The sequence below is a fragment of the Bos indicus x Bos taurus genome, chromosome X, assembly GCF_003369695.1.
Source record: "Bos indicus x Bos taurus breed Angus x Brahman F1 hybrid chromosome X, Bos_hybrid_MaternalHap_v2.0, whole genome shotgun sequence".
Classification (NCBI taxonomy): Eukaryota; Metazoa; Chordata; class Mammalia; order Artiodactyla; family Bovidae; genus Bos; species Bos indicus x Bos taurus.
In genome coordinates, this window is record NC_040105.1 from 13105512 (window position 1) to 13121222 (window position 15711).

The window sequence follows — 15711 nt, forward strand, 5'->3', positions numbered from 1 at the left end:
GGGGAGCCTGGTGAGCTGCCGTCTGTGGGGTCGCACGGAGTCGGACACGACTGAAGTGACTTAGCAGTATATTGAAAGGACAATATTTTAGGTAACGGACTAAAGTATATTGCCAAAATTAACTTCAGCTGCTTATTTTTCCTTTTTGAGTGCATCTACTGAAAATTTTAAATGACATGTGGCTTCCATTATATTTTTATTGGACAACTCTGACTTTGAATATAGTACTTTTTAAGCCTGAAAAAGATGTCAGCCATTTTCATTTCTCATCCCAAGAAGGTCTAGAGATTTGCTGTCCATAAAGCCTAATGATAAAAAGGGAATGTGAGAACAGAAAGTGAGACAGATAAGGGAAAGGGGAACGAATATTTATGAATTACTCTTTCTGTGGTTAGGCACATTATATACCATGCAAATAATTCAACGACTACATCTTAATGTCCCTATTTGGCAGATAAGGAAATGAAGGTGCAAAAGCAAATTTTCCTAAGATCACAGGGGATCAAACAATGGAACTAAAAGGCAGACCCAGGTTTGCTTGACCCCACAGTCCATGCTCTTTTCAATCTATCATACTGTCAAAGGATTGGCTCGATAATGGTACAGTCTAGATAATGTAGCCGAGATGTTTTGGCATGAGTGAGGACATCCTAGAATCCCTAAATCGCCCACACAGGAGATCACCTACACTAAACAAGTTGAAAGCTGTTGCTGGACACAAATCAATCCATCTCTCCTTCTCTCTCTCCCCATCACACGCACCCCCACACCCGCACTGTGGGCACACGTAATGCAAGTGGTCACGGCACCTGATCACACAAAGCCATGAAAACCCCTCTTATTTTGTATTTTTGCTCCATCATTCCCTGGTCCAACCCCATCACCCCAGTGGCTCTCAGTCAAATTATTAACATTCTTCCACAAGGAATAGTCACACTCGCCTACCATACATGAGTTTCTGTTTCTTCCTATCCTTGTCAGCACTTGATTTTTATCAACTTATAGAGTGTAAAGTGGTAGATTATTAGAAAAGACATTTTTCTATGCATTGGTTAGAGGATTACCTTTTCATATTCTTCTCTGACTTCAACAGTTGGCTGGAGGATGTTCTTAAGAGCTGCTGTCCAGAGTTGCCACCAACACAAGCATCTGACTTCTCAAGAAGGCACAAATGTCTCACCTCGAAGAATGGAAGACTATGGATACATGGCTTCATTCTCCCAACTATGCTGATGCTCTGGCCTGATCACATACATCAGTTTTCTGCAGATGTAACTGCTCTAGAGCTTGGAGATTTGCTTGTGCAACAAGGTCTCATGGAACCAGGCCTGGTGTTACAGTAAATGTATGTCCTATTGTTTTAGGGACATTTTTTAAAACAAATGAGCACTGGACAGAATGAATTTAAGTTTAGCAGTCCTGATGGAGCCACATCAAGTCCAGGAGGGCAACCCGGGCTACTGTGCTTATAAAGAAAAAGAAAATCCATGTTCTACTGAAGCAGAGCAGAATTTAAATTGGGTGAAAGGCCTTTGGGATTTTATTTAGAATGGAATTTTTAATTATAATTTCTTTTGATTTGGTTTGTAAAGGCAAGGAGTTTTAGATCAGAATCTGACTTTCTTCTTAGAGATTTGATGATGGGATCTGTTCAAATTTGGGACATTTTAACATCTAGATATTTCTTATGCTATCACTCGGGCTTCTTATACACCACTCAACCTGGCTGCATATATTTTCAACAGGGAAATAAGATAGGGAGTCAATGTGCAGCCTAGAATATGTGATATACCTTGATGTTAAGAAAGACTCTCTGCGCCCATTTCAAAATTTTCTGGTTAGCCCAGCTTATCCCAGACGCAGAAGTTCGTTTTGGTGGGAGGAGGTCCAGGCTGATAAATTTCTCCTCTCCTTCCCTGAGGGGGGCACTCATTGCTAAGTGTCAAATCCAATAGGCTAACAGAATGAAACACTGGGGAATGTGGTGGGAGCCTCCAGACCCTTCCCTGATGTCCCCAGGAGGCAACTGCCAGCTGCTCTTTGCCCTCCTTACTCATCCCTGGGGGTGGAGGGGAGGGGGAAGGATGGTACCCTCTTGATGAGGGTAACTTGAGGAAGTACACATGCTCAGCTCACACCCTTCTGGGCTTTTCCTTTTTTCTTTCCTCTCTCTCTCCTTCTGCCATGAGATAATAAGTCTGCCTCTGAAAAGGATGTCTATGATTGTCCAGCTCTGCCTAGACACATATAACAAAGTAGGGAAGTAGTAGGAAGCCCCCAAGGTCTCAGACACAGGTCACTTGCTCTTCTCCAGTAATAAAGATGGTATTGGGTTTCCCTGGTGGTTCAGTGGTAAAGAATCCGCCTGCAATGCAGGAGATCCAGGTTCAATCCCTGGGTCAGAAAGATTCCATGGAGGAGGGCATGGCTACCCACTTCAGTATTTTTGCCTGGAGAATCCCATGGACAGTGGAGCCTGGCAGGCTACAGTCCATGGGGTCGCAAAAAACTGGACACGACTGAAGCGACTGAGCACACACACACGCACAAAGATGCTATTTGGACCTTCACCCAGCCGACTTCTCCGAGTCTACCTTGCAATTCATTCCGAGCTTGGGATGGGAAGGAGGTTGATCTTCTGGTCTTCTCCTGCACCTCAACTCCCTACATCTGACTTCTGCCCAATTCTAAGTCCTCTCTGCTGCTTTTGTCTGGTTGACGGACTCTTGTCAGTTAAAACCTATGAAAACATTTAATCACAGTCACCAGGAACTCTCACTCAAAACTTCTTTTGGACTAATCAGTAACATATGGCCTTAAATCACTACCTGATGCAGGGAAAATCCACCAGCCAAGTGCCCACAGTTACTCAGAGACACTCAAAGTCTCCAAGGCAGACAAAGATGTAGATGGGTACTGACTCCTGACAAGCTGAGCAGCCACAGCCAGGCATGTGAGGAAAACTGGCCAGAGGCAGGGGTCTGAAGGTGGTGGGAAAGAAGGGCCTTGTTCTGGGTTTCAAAATGGTTTCCTTCCAAATGAAGCATTTAAATTTTTCCAATTGCTATTCATAGTTGGACCAGGAAAGAAAATTTGGGGCCATCATGGTTTCCTTCCATAATGTTAAAAAATAATCATCTACATGGAAGCAAAGAGAGCAAGGGGGCTTCATGAGGGGCTTACAGTTTTATGAAAAAGAAGGAAATTAACATTATTTTATTCTTTATTGAACCTGGAGCTTACTCAATCCATGCTGTGTTTCAAATGGAACCCCTCCAGTCTCCACGTGGATGGCTCCTACAGACAGTGATGTGAATGTACTGTATCTTTGAAATTTTACACTGTTTTGGTTTTGATCATGCAGAGAGGGAGAGAAAAGGCAGAGCGGGCAGAAGAGCAATTATGCCAGGTGAAACATCTTTGATACATTCATAGTTAAAGACATTAGAGAATGACATTGACAAGTTAAAAAGAGAGAGAGAAATTACCACGTTACAAGAAAAGCTTCACATGATAAAAACGATTAACCATTTTCATGCGTAAAACAATGGGCATACGTTTTGAAGGCCTCCTCAAAGCATTGTTATTCCACTGGCCACTGACAGGTGTGAACAGCATTACTTTCACTCCCGCTATCTGACAGGTGTGAACAGCATTACTTTCACTCCCACTATCTGACAGGTGTGAACAGCATTACTTTCACTCCCGCTGTCTCCTTCGTACTATCTAGATTCTTTCCATCCTTCTTTGCCAGGCCAGTTGGCTCCGAGATTCAGGCCTGCTGTTTCTGTCCCTTCCAGACTGGGCCGAGTCTCCTGTCTGTTCTGCCTTCCCCTAAACCCGTCATATGTACTAGCCTGGTGACCCAGCAGAGTATACTCATGCTAGCAGTGAATATGTCTGTCCTTCCCCTGTGCCCTTCCAGCTCCCTGATATCTTTCCTCTTTTCCCTCACATCTTCACAGGGTCTTACACAAAGATGGCCCTCAGTACCACACTGAACTATGGTGGCATAAATACCTTCCTGAAAAACGCTCCTAATCTCCCAATGACCAGTACAGGAGTCCTTCCAGGAATGGTGGGATCTGACCATTTCCTTATCTTGTTTTATTAAGAGTATGTGCAATAGCCCATGGTCTGCAATGAATGATGAAGAGGATTCCCTCTGGCTTGAAGACCACACATGCTCCTCTTTTACAGAGTCATCCCCATCCATGATTTAGAGCCCATTAAAGCTGAACACTTTTAATTCTTATTTCTCTTGGAGTACCTATACCTGACCACAGAATTCTTAATGAAGCTTCAAGTAATCAGAATTCTACCTGACACCGAATTTACTCATCACATTTTAGTGTGACTTTGCTCAAACTGTTCAAAAGCCACATGATCCCAAGGATTTGTGCTTTGGTCAAAATAAAGTCTGGTGTTTGTGGCTCTCAATGGTGTAGCTTTATATATGCCAGTACCAGTTTTTAAAATACCAATATCCACTTCATTTAGATCCACAAGAACTCAGTTTTTAATGCAATAGGCAAGAACCTCTGAAGCTGTCCTGTTTTCCTTCACTGTGGTTAGAAATACTCTGTACTGTGTTCTGGGAAAAGACTTCTTATATCCCAAAAGGACAAGCCTTGACTGCCAGAGAAATGATTCTAATGACAGGGAAAGTGTCTGCTCACCTTTACTGAAGGTGATACTTGCTTATTAGAGCTTTCATTATGCCCTTAGTCTAAATCCCTTACTAATTTGTAACCCTCATTAGTAATGGCCAACAATGTATGGATGGTTCAAGAAATAACTTTTGGTTTAAAAGTACACTTATTCATAATTCATTTATTGGCAGAAGAGAGCTTGTTGACACCACTGGAATGTTCTTGCTAAGTGACTAGGTTGGCAGGGACATCTTAAAGGAATAAGAACATCTGGCACCCTTCGTGCACACCAAGAATGGTATTTCTGGGGTGAATGGGCTGCCCTAGGCAAGAGCAGCCTTCCGTAGAGCTGATGTGAACAGATCCTGACCACTGTTTATTTGAACATTCCTAACTGCAAGTGAAATGCCAACTACAGCTGCCAACTTCGGACAAGTTCTCTGGTGTCTTCCTATTTACTGAACAAGACTAACAGACCTAACTGAGCCTGGTCTCAACACTCAATCAGAACCAAGATTGGCACTTGTCTGTGCAACAAGGCTGGTCATCTGCTTGGGCTACTGGGCCAGTGATGGGGCGGGTCCTACAGAATGAAGGGCTTTGTGAAATGTGAGATGAGACAGGGCTGCACACAGCACCCCACCCGACCTTACCCTCAAACTACGCTACTGAAAAACCCTGGGAGAGAGGGATGCAGGAATATATATACAACCAAGGTCAACCTCAGGTAAAATCCGGGTCTTGGGTTTGCGTTTCCTTTCTTCCAATGTCTCACATAGTCTCCTCTTGCCCTGTTGCAACTGCACCAGGATCTGGCTGCTTCTGGTTGCCTATCCAGCCTCCCATCAAGATTCCCCCCAAAACCAGTGCACCCCTAGCATCCAAGTCTTTTCTATAAGCCATTACAAGACAGGACCCCTGCCCTCTCGCTTTTCTTTCTTTCCTTTTCTCTCTCCATCCACACAAGCAAAATTACTTCTCTGTCCTCCAGACTACCATGGAAGTTGTACACATTGCTGTTTTAGCATTTCTTGTATCACATGCGACTTCTGATGCTGGCCTGTTTCTCCCCCCAGCTAGACAGTGACCTTATTTGAGGACCCGCTGTATCTTATTCACATCGTAGCTCCAGGGCACTGTGTACTGTACAAACAGCAGGCATCTGATGACTGAATGAACAGAACTCATAAAAAAATGGGACCTGTGAATTAAATGTAACAGTCAGTCCCAAAATCCCCTGAATGATGAAGACATGATGGCTGCATAGACCTATGGCAGCTAAGAAGGCTTCACTAAAGTAGAGGGGACCTGGGTTGGACCTCGATGATGACTAGCGAGCAGATGGAAATGGTAAACTTCTCTCCACATTTCTATGGGGCTTCACACTTGACAGTAATTTTTCCCTGAACTGCTCTGTTTCCCCCTTGTCCTGTGTCAAAGGGAGACCAGGAGGCTCTCTGCCTGGTGTGGTATTTCCTTTCCTCTCTCCCCACACTCACTCATTACTCTCCCCACACTCACTCATTAAAATATTTATTTAAAATCTGAAAATGAAAATTCAGCCTAAAGTTATTTAGGTGCTTGTGAATTTGTTAGGAAGAACTTTTTAAAAAACCATTCCTCATAGCATCTAATTAAACATGGACCATACAAGAGAAAGCAATGGAAATAAAACCCAGAGGAAAAGGAAACTGTTGTCAGAAAGTAAGACAAAACTGCATCATTAAAAATCTTAAATGCCTACAATGATCAAATTATATTAGGTTTCCATAAATTGCCTCTTAGAGATAATGGCCATCCATTAAAAAAATATTTAGTATGTAATATAACATTGAATAACACAGTATTTTTATAAGCTCTTTTATATTTGTACCTATTTTTCTTATACTGAAAAATCCTAATTCCTAAAAATGTTAACAAACTTACTCATTTGTTTTGTTTCTTAATATGTACAGGACCATTTTAAAATTGTAATGCCAACATTAACAATACAAATACAAAATGAAGCTTAAAACTTTTTATGCTTTTGCCTTTAGAGTATACCCCACTCAAACTGTACACCCAGAAAACTGTGTTTAAAATCCCTTAAAATAAGTATTTTTCTCTGTGTGGTCTGAGATCTTTACACAAATTTTTAGGTTCTTCATTTGTTTCTGCTTGGTTTTAAGGTTTGGGGGTTTTTTTCCTTCTGGTTTAACTTGTTTTAAATATGTAAATATTTACATCTTTCAAAATTAAAAATAAAAAGACATACTGAGAAAAGTCTCAGATTCATCCTTAATCTCCCTCCAACCCAAAGGGAATTTTTTTTTAATGTCCAGTTTTAAGAGTGCTCTGCTGATGTAGAAATAAAAGCAATTAACAGAGAGGCCTTTGGAAGAGAGGAGTCCTTTCTGAGCAAGTGTTGTTTTCCCTGTTTGCTCTCGAGCCAGCTGGACCCTGTTACCCAGATCCCTTTGTCAAAAACCCACCGCCCCACTTGCAACCTCCCCTACTGGGAGATTAGCCAGTCTTCTTTGTCATGAACTTGCTGGAATACTTCAAAGAAAAAAAGAAGAATTCCTGTGCTACCTGCTTACAAGATTTATTGATTTTTAAATGCTGCCTTGAGAAGTTGTTGTTCTGGGCTTGGGAAAGAGAGGCCTCCCGTGGGAGGGGGTCAGCTTTCCCCTCATCACCAAGGGAACAGAAGGTAGCTCACAAAGGCTAGGGGGGAGGCGAGCTGAGAATCTGGTGCCAACTCTGAAGTCGGCAAGATCTATTTCACACTGCCAATCCAATTTTTAAAAATTCACATTTCCCCTGAAAGAGCTAAATGGAAACAATGTAAAAATGTTCTAAGTTTACTGCCCAGTGTTATCGCCCAAAACCCACTGACATTTGGACAAGCTATAAAATTATTTCCTCGAAAGCTACATAAACTAGATATTTTTTAATCAAATTAAGGTAAAGGGGAGACTGGTGAAATTCTAGATTGATGATAAAGTGTTGCAAATAACTTTGTGCCCTTGGAGTTTCCCAGATGAAAACAAAAGCTGGCAAGTAGTATGGTGGGCAGCGGTTTCTCTCTAGTTCTGGTCTAGGAAAAGGCATGTGTGGTCACCAGTGGACTGCCACAGCCTGGGGACACCCTCAGCTCTTCGAATCAGAGGTGACAATCACAGGCTTGGTTACAGATCACGTGCCAGCCCATAACATGGGCTAATTAGTGAGCAGGCTGTTTTTTGGCCCAAGGGACATGAGGTCTCCCAGTGCCGGCCAGGGCTAAACTGGGGCCCAGAAGTCAGAGAGCCCACAGGGATGCACTGAAACCCAGTAAGTACATCACAACTCCGTGTCAAGCCATGCCCTGAAACACAAAGGAGAGATGTTACTGCAAGCAATGAAACACCTGTCTGTGGACCCCCAAAGGGAACCATGAACCTCCAAACCTCTGCTCATTGATCATTATCACTGCTTGAATTTAAGAAACCTGCAGGAAACAATCTTTGTCTTGCAGAACAGCCCAAAATTCATATTTAAAGGGAAAAAAATCAATCTGGTTTTTACTTCCCTGCTTCCGAACTCCTTAAATAGTTTATTTCATTGGAAACTAGAATTTAGCTACTTTTATTGTTCTCTCAACTTTTTTAGTTAGCTTGAATTAAGCTTACTGCAGTCATTCTTAATCCCTACATTGTCGATCTTATACTTTACCCTTGTTTCTCGCAATCCAGTGTTCATTTACATTTTAATTTCACTTCTGCACCCGGCAAGTATTTACTGATTGCCTTGTATGTATCAGGCACTGTTTCAGGTGCTGGGGGCACAGTGGTAAACAAGATTTGAGCAAATTACATGAGATGTTTGGCAAATTCTTTTGAAAAGTGAATTTTTAAAAGGTCTGGTTATCCAATACATGAATATACAGTCTGCTCATCAGAAGGAAGCTTCTTCTTGTTATGTCTGTAGGCCACGTGAATGCTACACAAAGCTTCTGCAAAGAAGTAAAAGCAGCAACCACTTCTAGAGGCCTTACTCTACACCAGGGATTGGTTTAAGTTTTTTACCCGTATTAACCAAGTTAATCCTCCCAAGGACCCTCTGAGTCATTATAACAATCTCCATTTTACAGATAAGAAAACGGAGGCCCAGCAAGCTTACATGACTTCACTAAAGGCAGTCAGTGGTGGAACTGGCCTTGAACTCAGTAGCCTGGCTCCAGATCGCCTTTTTCTGACCCTGGTGGGGCTGAGGCCTCCTTAACATTTGCTTCTGACACAACAGAATTTTAAACAGCAGGAGGCAAGAAGAGGCATTTGTTGGGGAAAGAATCACGTTCCAGAGAGAACTGGCAATAAATATTCCTGATTGGCTGCCTGATACAGATGGAATGGAGTTTGGAGAATTTCATACTCTCATGAAATGAACATGTGATTTTTGACCTTCCAGAAGCGACGGAAACTATTCAAAGTATCCCATTTTTATCTTTTCCCCCTTTCAGCCTTCACTTCAGATGATGCTCTCCTGGCAGAATCTTCCTCCAAATTGGCCATGGCTTCTCAAGAGCTGAGGAAATGCTCAGACACATATAACTGGGAAAACAGGGACACATCTACCTTTGGGATTAGGACAAGGTCAGTTGTACTGCTTGCAAAAGCTTCCAGCATTCTGCAACAGACTCCCTCATGGCTTCTGTGGCTGTGGGGACTGAAGTCCAGAAAGGTTAAAAGATTTGCCAAAAGCCACAGAGCTGGACCATAATATCTTCTATAGGCACCTAACCAAACTGTCCCTTTTGATAAGTAAACTCCTGTGTCTTGGATCTCAGGGGGTGTCACACATGTTACAAACCATGGTCCCCAGACCACAGCATCAGCATCACCTGGGAGCCAGTTAGAAATGGAGATTCTCAGGCATCACCCAGCTCTGCTAAATCAGAATCTGCATTTTAACAAGAGCCCTGAGAAACCCAGGTGAATATTAAAACTGGAGAAGCACTGAAATGGTCACTAATTCCATTTTCTAGATATTTAAGTTGTTGGGAAGGGAACTGTTGGTGACTCTTGGTTGGTTATAAGCATATCAGTCTCCTGAAAGGTATGTTCTCAGCCTCATCTCATGATCTAACTTCAAATTATCTTCCTGATGCAAAACAACCTTCAGTTTGTTTTTATGGTAGATCTAGGCTTTTAAAGATCCAATCATTCCTTTGTAAGCAGATACTAAGGCTTCAAGTGTGCAAAACGACATTTCTTATGAGACCCAGAATGAAATGGTCAAGAGCCTTCCGTGTGTACAAGGATTCATGCTAGTGTCTTTTCCTCAGAGCAGGTTAAAGACTTTTCCCAAATCCCAGCAAGTCCTTTTAGCATAGACCACACACAGAAACCTCAGCCAAGCTTCTGCCCAAGTTAACACAAAGTAATCAAAATAATAATAAAACAGCTACCATTTACGTGGTGCTTACAACACGTCTGATGCCATTTTGACACTTTGAGTATTAAAACTCACTTTTAAACTTTTCAGTATGAAACTTTTGAGTATTAAAAAATCACTTAATCCTCACAGCAACCATGTGTTACAGGTGAGAACAATGGAGCACACACAAGTTCAGCAGTTTGCCATAAGCCACACAGCTGGTTCATGGTGGGGATTCTAATCCAGGTCGTCTATGTCTCCAGAGTCCATGCCACTAACCATAGCACCACACTGCCTCTCAGAGTCCAGATGAATGCTGCCCAGGCTTTCAAGACTCCTTTATTCAAATGTTCTCATAATAAAGATTGATCACTTATTTAGGAGAATGTAATTCACTTCAGAGATTTTACTTGACAAAGGGAAAAAGAGAGGCCAGCAGCTACCAAGACATTATTTCACTAAGTTAAAACATTACTTCTGGTCTCTAATTCTTGGTTGGGATTGCAAGACCAGGCGGTCTGCTGCTTGGAAGTGCTTTAAAATGTCCTTCTGCCTATAACTGGAACCAGCTCTGACATTAACACTGCATTATATTTTCTGTAAATGAGAAGCAGTTGTAAACACTAAGGATTCATGATGTTGCTAGCTTTGATTATCTATTAAATCAGTTGTCTAACTTCTCTTTTCAGCTTCAGATAGCTCCACTTTTTTGGTAAGAGAAACCTTAAAGACAATTCCAATACACGTGACTGGGCAAAGCCTTGTGCTTTGGTTGAAACAGAGAGAGGGAAATCCTTTGACCTTTACCATCGGCCTCAGGATCCCCAGAAGGCCCATCCCTGGAGTCCTGAAAACACAGAATGAAAACTTTGGGAAATGGAGTGAAGGGCATCTCCTCTGCACCAATTCGGCTCTCTTAGACCCTCCATGTGCTCTGCCTTGTACCTGTAAAGATCTCTCTGTAGAGCTGAAGAGAAGGAAACCCTGGATGCACAGCTGAGAAGGGTGCTGCCCAAATGCTTGGCAACGTACGAATGGGTCACAGAAACACAATGAAGGGCAACTTTTTCAACTGCAAAGTGAAGCCAGAGGCCTGCCAGGGCACAGGCAGCAGTCAGTTATCAATGCTTCATAGGGAGTGAAGTTTGATATGCTTTTCCTCAATCACTTCTATTTGCACTGGAAACATGGTAAGGACGCAGGACAGGAAAGAACTGCGGTTGCAGCGCAGGAAATATAAAAACCAGTAAGTCCTCACCAATAATCACGACCAACTTGCTAACCACGAGGTGCATCCCACTGCCCAGCCGCCATCCCTGTGGGTGCATATAAACAAAATTTATTTAAATTAGCATTTAAAATAGCTTTAAGGGCTGGTTGCACAAAGAATTGCAAAGTGGGTCCCCATATGTTGATGCCAACTGAACAGGTTAACAGACAACTGAAAATAGACAACAGGTAGCAAGCGGGGAACTGGAGGTCTCAGCCTCTCCCAGATCCCCCTTTCCATCCTTTTTAACCATTTCTGTGCCACCCACCCCAAACCAATGGCTGTAAGTAATAACTTGGGGAAAGGGAGCACGAAAGCCCGGCTCCCTTGCCCGGGGTGGGGCAGACTGATCCTCCCGAGTCCGAGTCCTCTTTGGGACTCTGCCTGAGATGACACCCTTGCTCGGCTACCTTCCCTTTCCTGTCCGGGTTCCTGTTTCTGTTCCCCAAGGGACACTCCCTTTAAAACCACTGCCGGAGGAGTGCTCACCTCTGGGTCTGCCTCTGTGGAACCTCACCTAAGAGACCACACGACCTAGCTCAGTACCTAGGAACCCAGGCTCCCGGGAAGCCGGTATGCAACTAACGCAGTCCTGACCATACCCTTTCCGTACCAACATCTGTCCATGAAATTTAGCTGAAATTGATCTCATTTGATTAAAAGGTGGGACCCAGAAGCGAAATATAAAGTCTCAGTTAAGAAGAATGTATAAGACATAAAGGGCTTTGCAGGAGGAGAAGGGGATGACAGAGAATGAGATGAGTTGGATGGCATCACCAACTCAATGGACATAAGTTTGAGCAAACTCCGGGAGATGGTGAGGGACAGGGAAGCCTGGTGTGCTGCAGTCCGTGGGGTCACAAAGAGCTGGACACAACTGAGGGACTGAACAACAACAATAAGACATAAATGGATTAAATAAATGTTCAAGTCAATTTAAAAAAACCCTTTCTATGATGTAGCAATATATGTCCTTACTAAGTTGAGCACAAATAATTTAAATATATCTTCAGGGAGCAGAGTCAGTTTTGGATTTAGTTTCTGAAACGCACTGTTCTAATCTAAGACTATACTATAAATGAAAGGAAACAGACCCAATCTGCACACATGTTAAGATGAATCTTGAAAACTGCTTTTTTACTGAATTTTTTACATGAGCTTGCTTTCCTATAATTTTCCTAACTCTAAGGGTTAGCACATGGCAAAAAACTTCCAGGTTCCCTTAGCATGCACTTACTCTGACACCTCTGAAGCAAGTCCATTCCATGAGACGGGAACTGTGAAAAACTCAGTGAGAGTTGCAGACCCAGAGTGGTCCAGGGTCATGTCGCCACGCACCTCAGCTTTCACAAACACCCCATGGCGTGGCTTACCTTGATTCCCAGGGCTTCTCCAGAAATAACAGCAACGGTCACGCCATCTTGACTGGGTTTAGGAATTTCGTCACTTTTCAGTTCCTGGTACCGAGGCTTCACCATCTTCTGTGAGCTCCTCAAATTAACCCACAGTTGTAGGCCGTGGACTGGCTCCTCTGAGCAAGGCATCTCGGCATGCATGATGCCCTGGCCCGCGGTCATCCACTGCAAATACCAGAGCGACAAGAAGGAAGTGTGACCTGGCCTGTAATGAGCTGGCAGGTGGGACGATTACACCCCAGTAACTAAGCCAGGCACCTTACAAGTGCTGCTTTCCAAGTCCCCAGGCACCATGAGGAATAACAAAACGACAGTGACAACTGCTGGGGCCCTTTCTGGTTTTCCAAACGCATCCCATGTCTCGGAGTGTGAAATCAAAGCATCAGCTCGGGCATTCACAGAGCTGGAAGAACCCCCTCTTTGGCATCTCTGAGTCTCAGGTTGCCCTCTGAGATGGGAAGTTGCAGGCAGAGGGTAAACTGGGGAGGGCTCTCAGGAGATGCATCTTAATCAGTGAGAAAAGCAGGAAGGGGCACGAAGAGAAGCCAATCACCAATGCAGCTACAGTGGAAGCCTCAGCTGATCCAGCAGGGAGCTCTGGAATTGGATGAAACTTTAGAATTGTCCCAGATGGAGGCTCTTCTATCCCCACATCAACAAACCCTCAAATGTGGGCCACGCAGCAGGAGGGAGCACCACCTTGGGAGAGGCCCTTCCCTGGGCAGAGGGCCATGCCCAGGGCAGGATGGAGGACGGGCGCATGGTACATGTGGAGGCCCACAGACTCCACCACACCCCAGACAGCTGACTTGAGTCAGTTGGCTCGACTCTGTTAACGGAGTCATCACTACCTGGAGAAAGTTACTGCCTCCACTGCTGTGCAGATCTTGCATGCATTCATTTCCTTCTTAGTTAGTAGGAGCATATGAGGGGCCAGCCCCAGATGCCAAGCTCAGGATCTGGAGATGAAGAGCTAGAAAACAACAGGTAGGTCTCCTGTCTGTCTCAGCTTGGCTTCTCCCGCAGAAGATCCTGAGACAGGTCTCCAGTGCAGGGACTTCATCTAGAAAGTGTTGCAGAAAGAAAGGAAGAGCAAGCCAGACAAGGGAGAAACCCAAAGAGGGGGTTAATGAGCAGGTTGCATCTGTGGGCACCTGAGGCTCAATCCTGCTGGGATCCACGCCAAGGTACATTAGAACTCCTGCATGGAGGGTGGAAGAACCCACTTCTGGGGTCACAGCCAGTCAGAGCTACACTTTATGTTCTGCTCTGGTGAGATGTTACTGTTGACTTTTGGGCCATGACTCTTTGCCCTTTTGCTTTTCTGACTTTCAATCTCAGTTCAGTTCAGTTCAGTCACTCAGTCATGTCTGACTCTTTGTGACCCCATGGACTGCAGCACGCCAGGCTCCCCTGTCCATCACCAAGTCCCAGAGCCTACTCAAGTCCTGTCCATCGCATCAGTGATGCCATCCAACCATCTCATCCTCTGTCGTCCCCTTCTCCTCCTGCCTTTAATCTTTCCCAGCATCAGGGTCTTTTCCAATGAGTCAGTTCTTCGCATCAGGGGGCCAAAGTATCGGAGTTTCAGCTTCAGCATCAGTCCTTCCAGTGAATATTCAGGACTGATTTCCTTTAGGATGGACTGGTTGGATCTCCTTGCAGTCCAAGGGACTGTCAAAGAGTCTTCTCCAACACCATATTTCAAAAGCCTCAATTCTTTGGTGCTCAGCTTTCTTTATACTCCAACTCTCACATCTAATTCCCTGATAGCTCAGTTGGTAAAGAATCCTCCTGCAATGCAGGAAACCCCAGTTCGATTCCTGGGTTGAGAAGATCTGCTTGAGAAGGGAAAGAGCTATCCACTCCAGTATTCTGGCCTGGAGAACTCCAAGCACTGTATAGTCAATGGGGTCACAAAGAGTTGGACAGGACTGAACGACTTTCACTTTCAATCTCGTGTTCACTGAAATGCCACAATTCAAATATTTTCAGCTGTCATCCCACAAAATACATAAATAATCCCAGAAAGTACCCGATATAGAGTCCAGGCTTATAAAAACTGGCAAAAATGACCCAAGCATTCCCTGGGAATTTTACCTGTAACATGTGTCTGACAGGACTTGTATGGTGGCAGGGCTTGGGTCATATTCTTAAGTGACAATACCTACCCTGAAAATGAACTGGAAGATAGAAAACTGTCTCAAAGACAGCAGAGAGATCTAGAAAGATGAGGACAGAAACTGGAGCAGTGAATGTGGCAACTGGGACATTGTGAGTGACCAGGACCTGGACAGCTTCAGGAAAGGTTTGGGGGCAGTGCTGAGAGGCCAACCTTGACTTCAATGAGTGGAAGATAGGGTGGAAGAGAAGGCAGCTGAGACCGTGACTCATGATTACTCTTTCGAGAAACATAAGAAAGACTTAGGTAAGAGCTAAAAAATGACTGTGGGGGGTTTAGGGAAGCATGAGAGAAGAACACAAGAGCCCTGCACAAGTTTTCAGATGGAGTGCAAGGAGCCATAGGAAGGGAGAAGTCCAGGACATAACAGACAGAGCAGGGACGTGAGAAGGTACCAGATGTGGGTGGGGTCATCAGCAACAGCCAAAGACTATGAACCATCGGCCATTCCTCGTCTTGGCCATACCTGCAGGTCTCCTGGGTTCAACTGACCAGCGTGTCCGCAGAAGTCTTCATGGGCCATGCTGCCCCCTTCCAGGAGGTAAGATACCTTTGGGGGGGTGGAACAGAAGAAAAAGTAGGTGTTGGAGAGCTGTGAAGAGTTGTTCACTTTTTCCATTAAAAATGTGTTTAGGAAAACTTGCCAGGTGAGCTGAGGGGATGGACCTCAGTTGACAGGGCCCTGCTAGGCCAGGCAACATCTTTGAGAGAATTTCAATTGGGAGCCCCTTCCTCCAGGCAGAAGCAGCCGTGAGCAAGCAGAGCCCCTGGCTGAGTGAGAGGGGCTCCAGA

General features: G+C 44.2%; 1 protein-coding gene across 4 annotated transcripts in view; it reads right to left on the reverse strand.

The window, feature by feature from the left end:
- The window catches only part of PIR (pirin), a 98268-nt gene that overhangs the window by 44993 nt on the left and 37564 nt on the right, over positions 1-15711 (reverse strand). For all 4 annotated transcript variants that reach the window (XM_027534067.1, XM_027534066.1, XM_027534065.1 and 1 more), the window contains 2 exons: positions 15386-15469; positions 12696-12902 (listed from right to left, as the gene is read on the reverse strand). In XM_027534067.1, coding sequence (XP_027389868.1) covers positions 12696-12902; positions 15386-15469 — 291 coding nt within the window. The remainder of the gene's footprint in view (positions 1-12695; positions 12903-15385; positions 15470-15711) is intronic.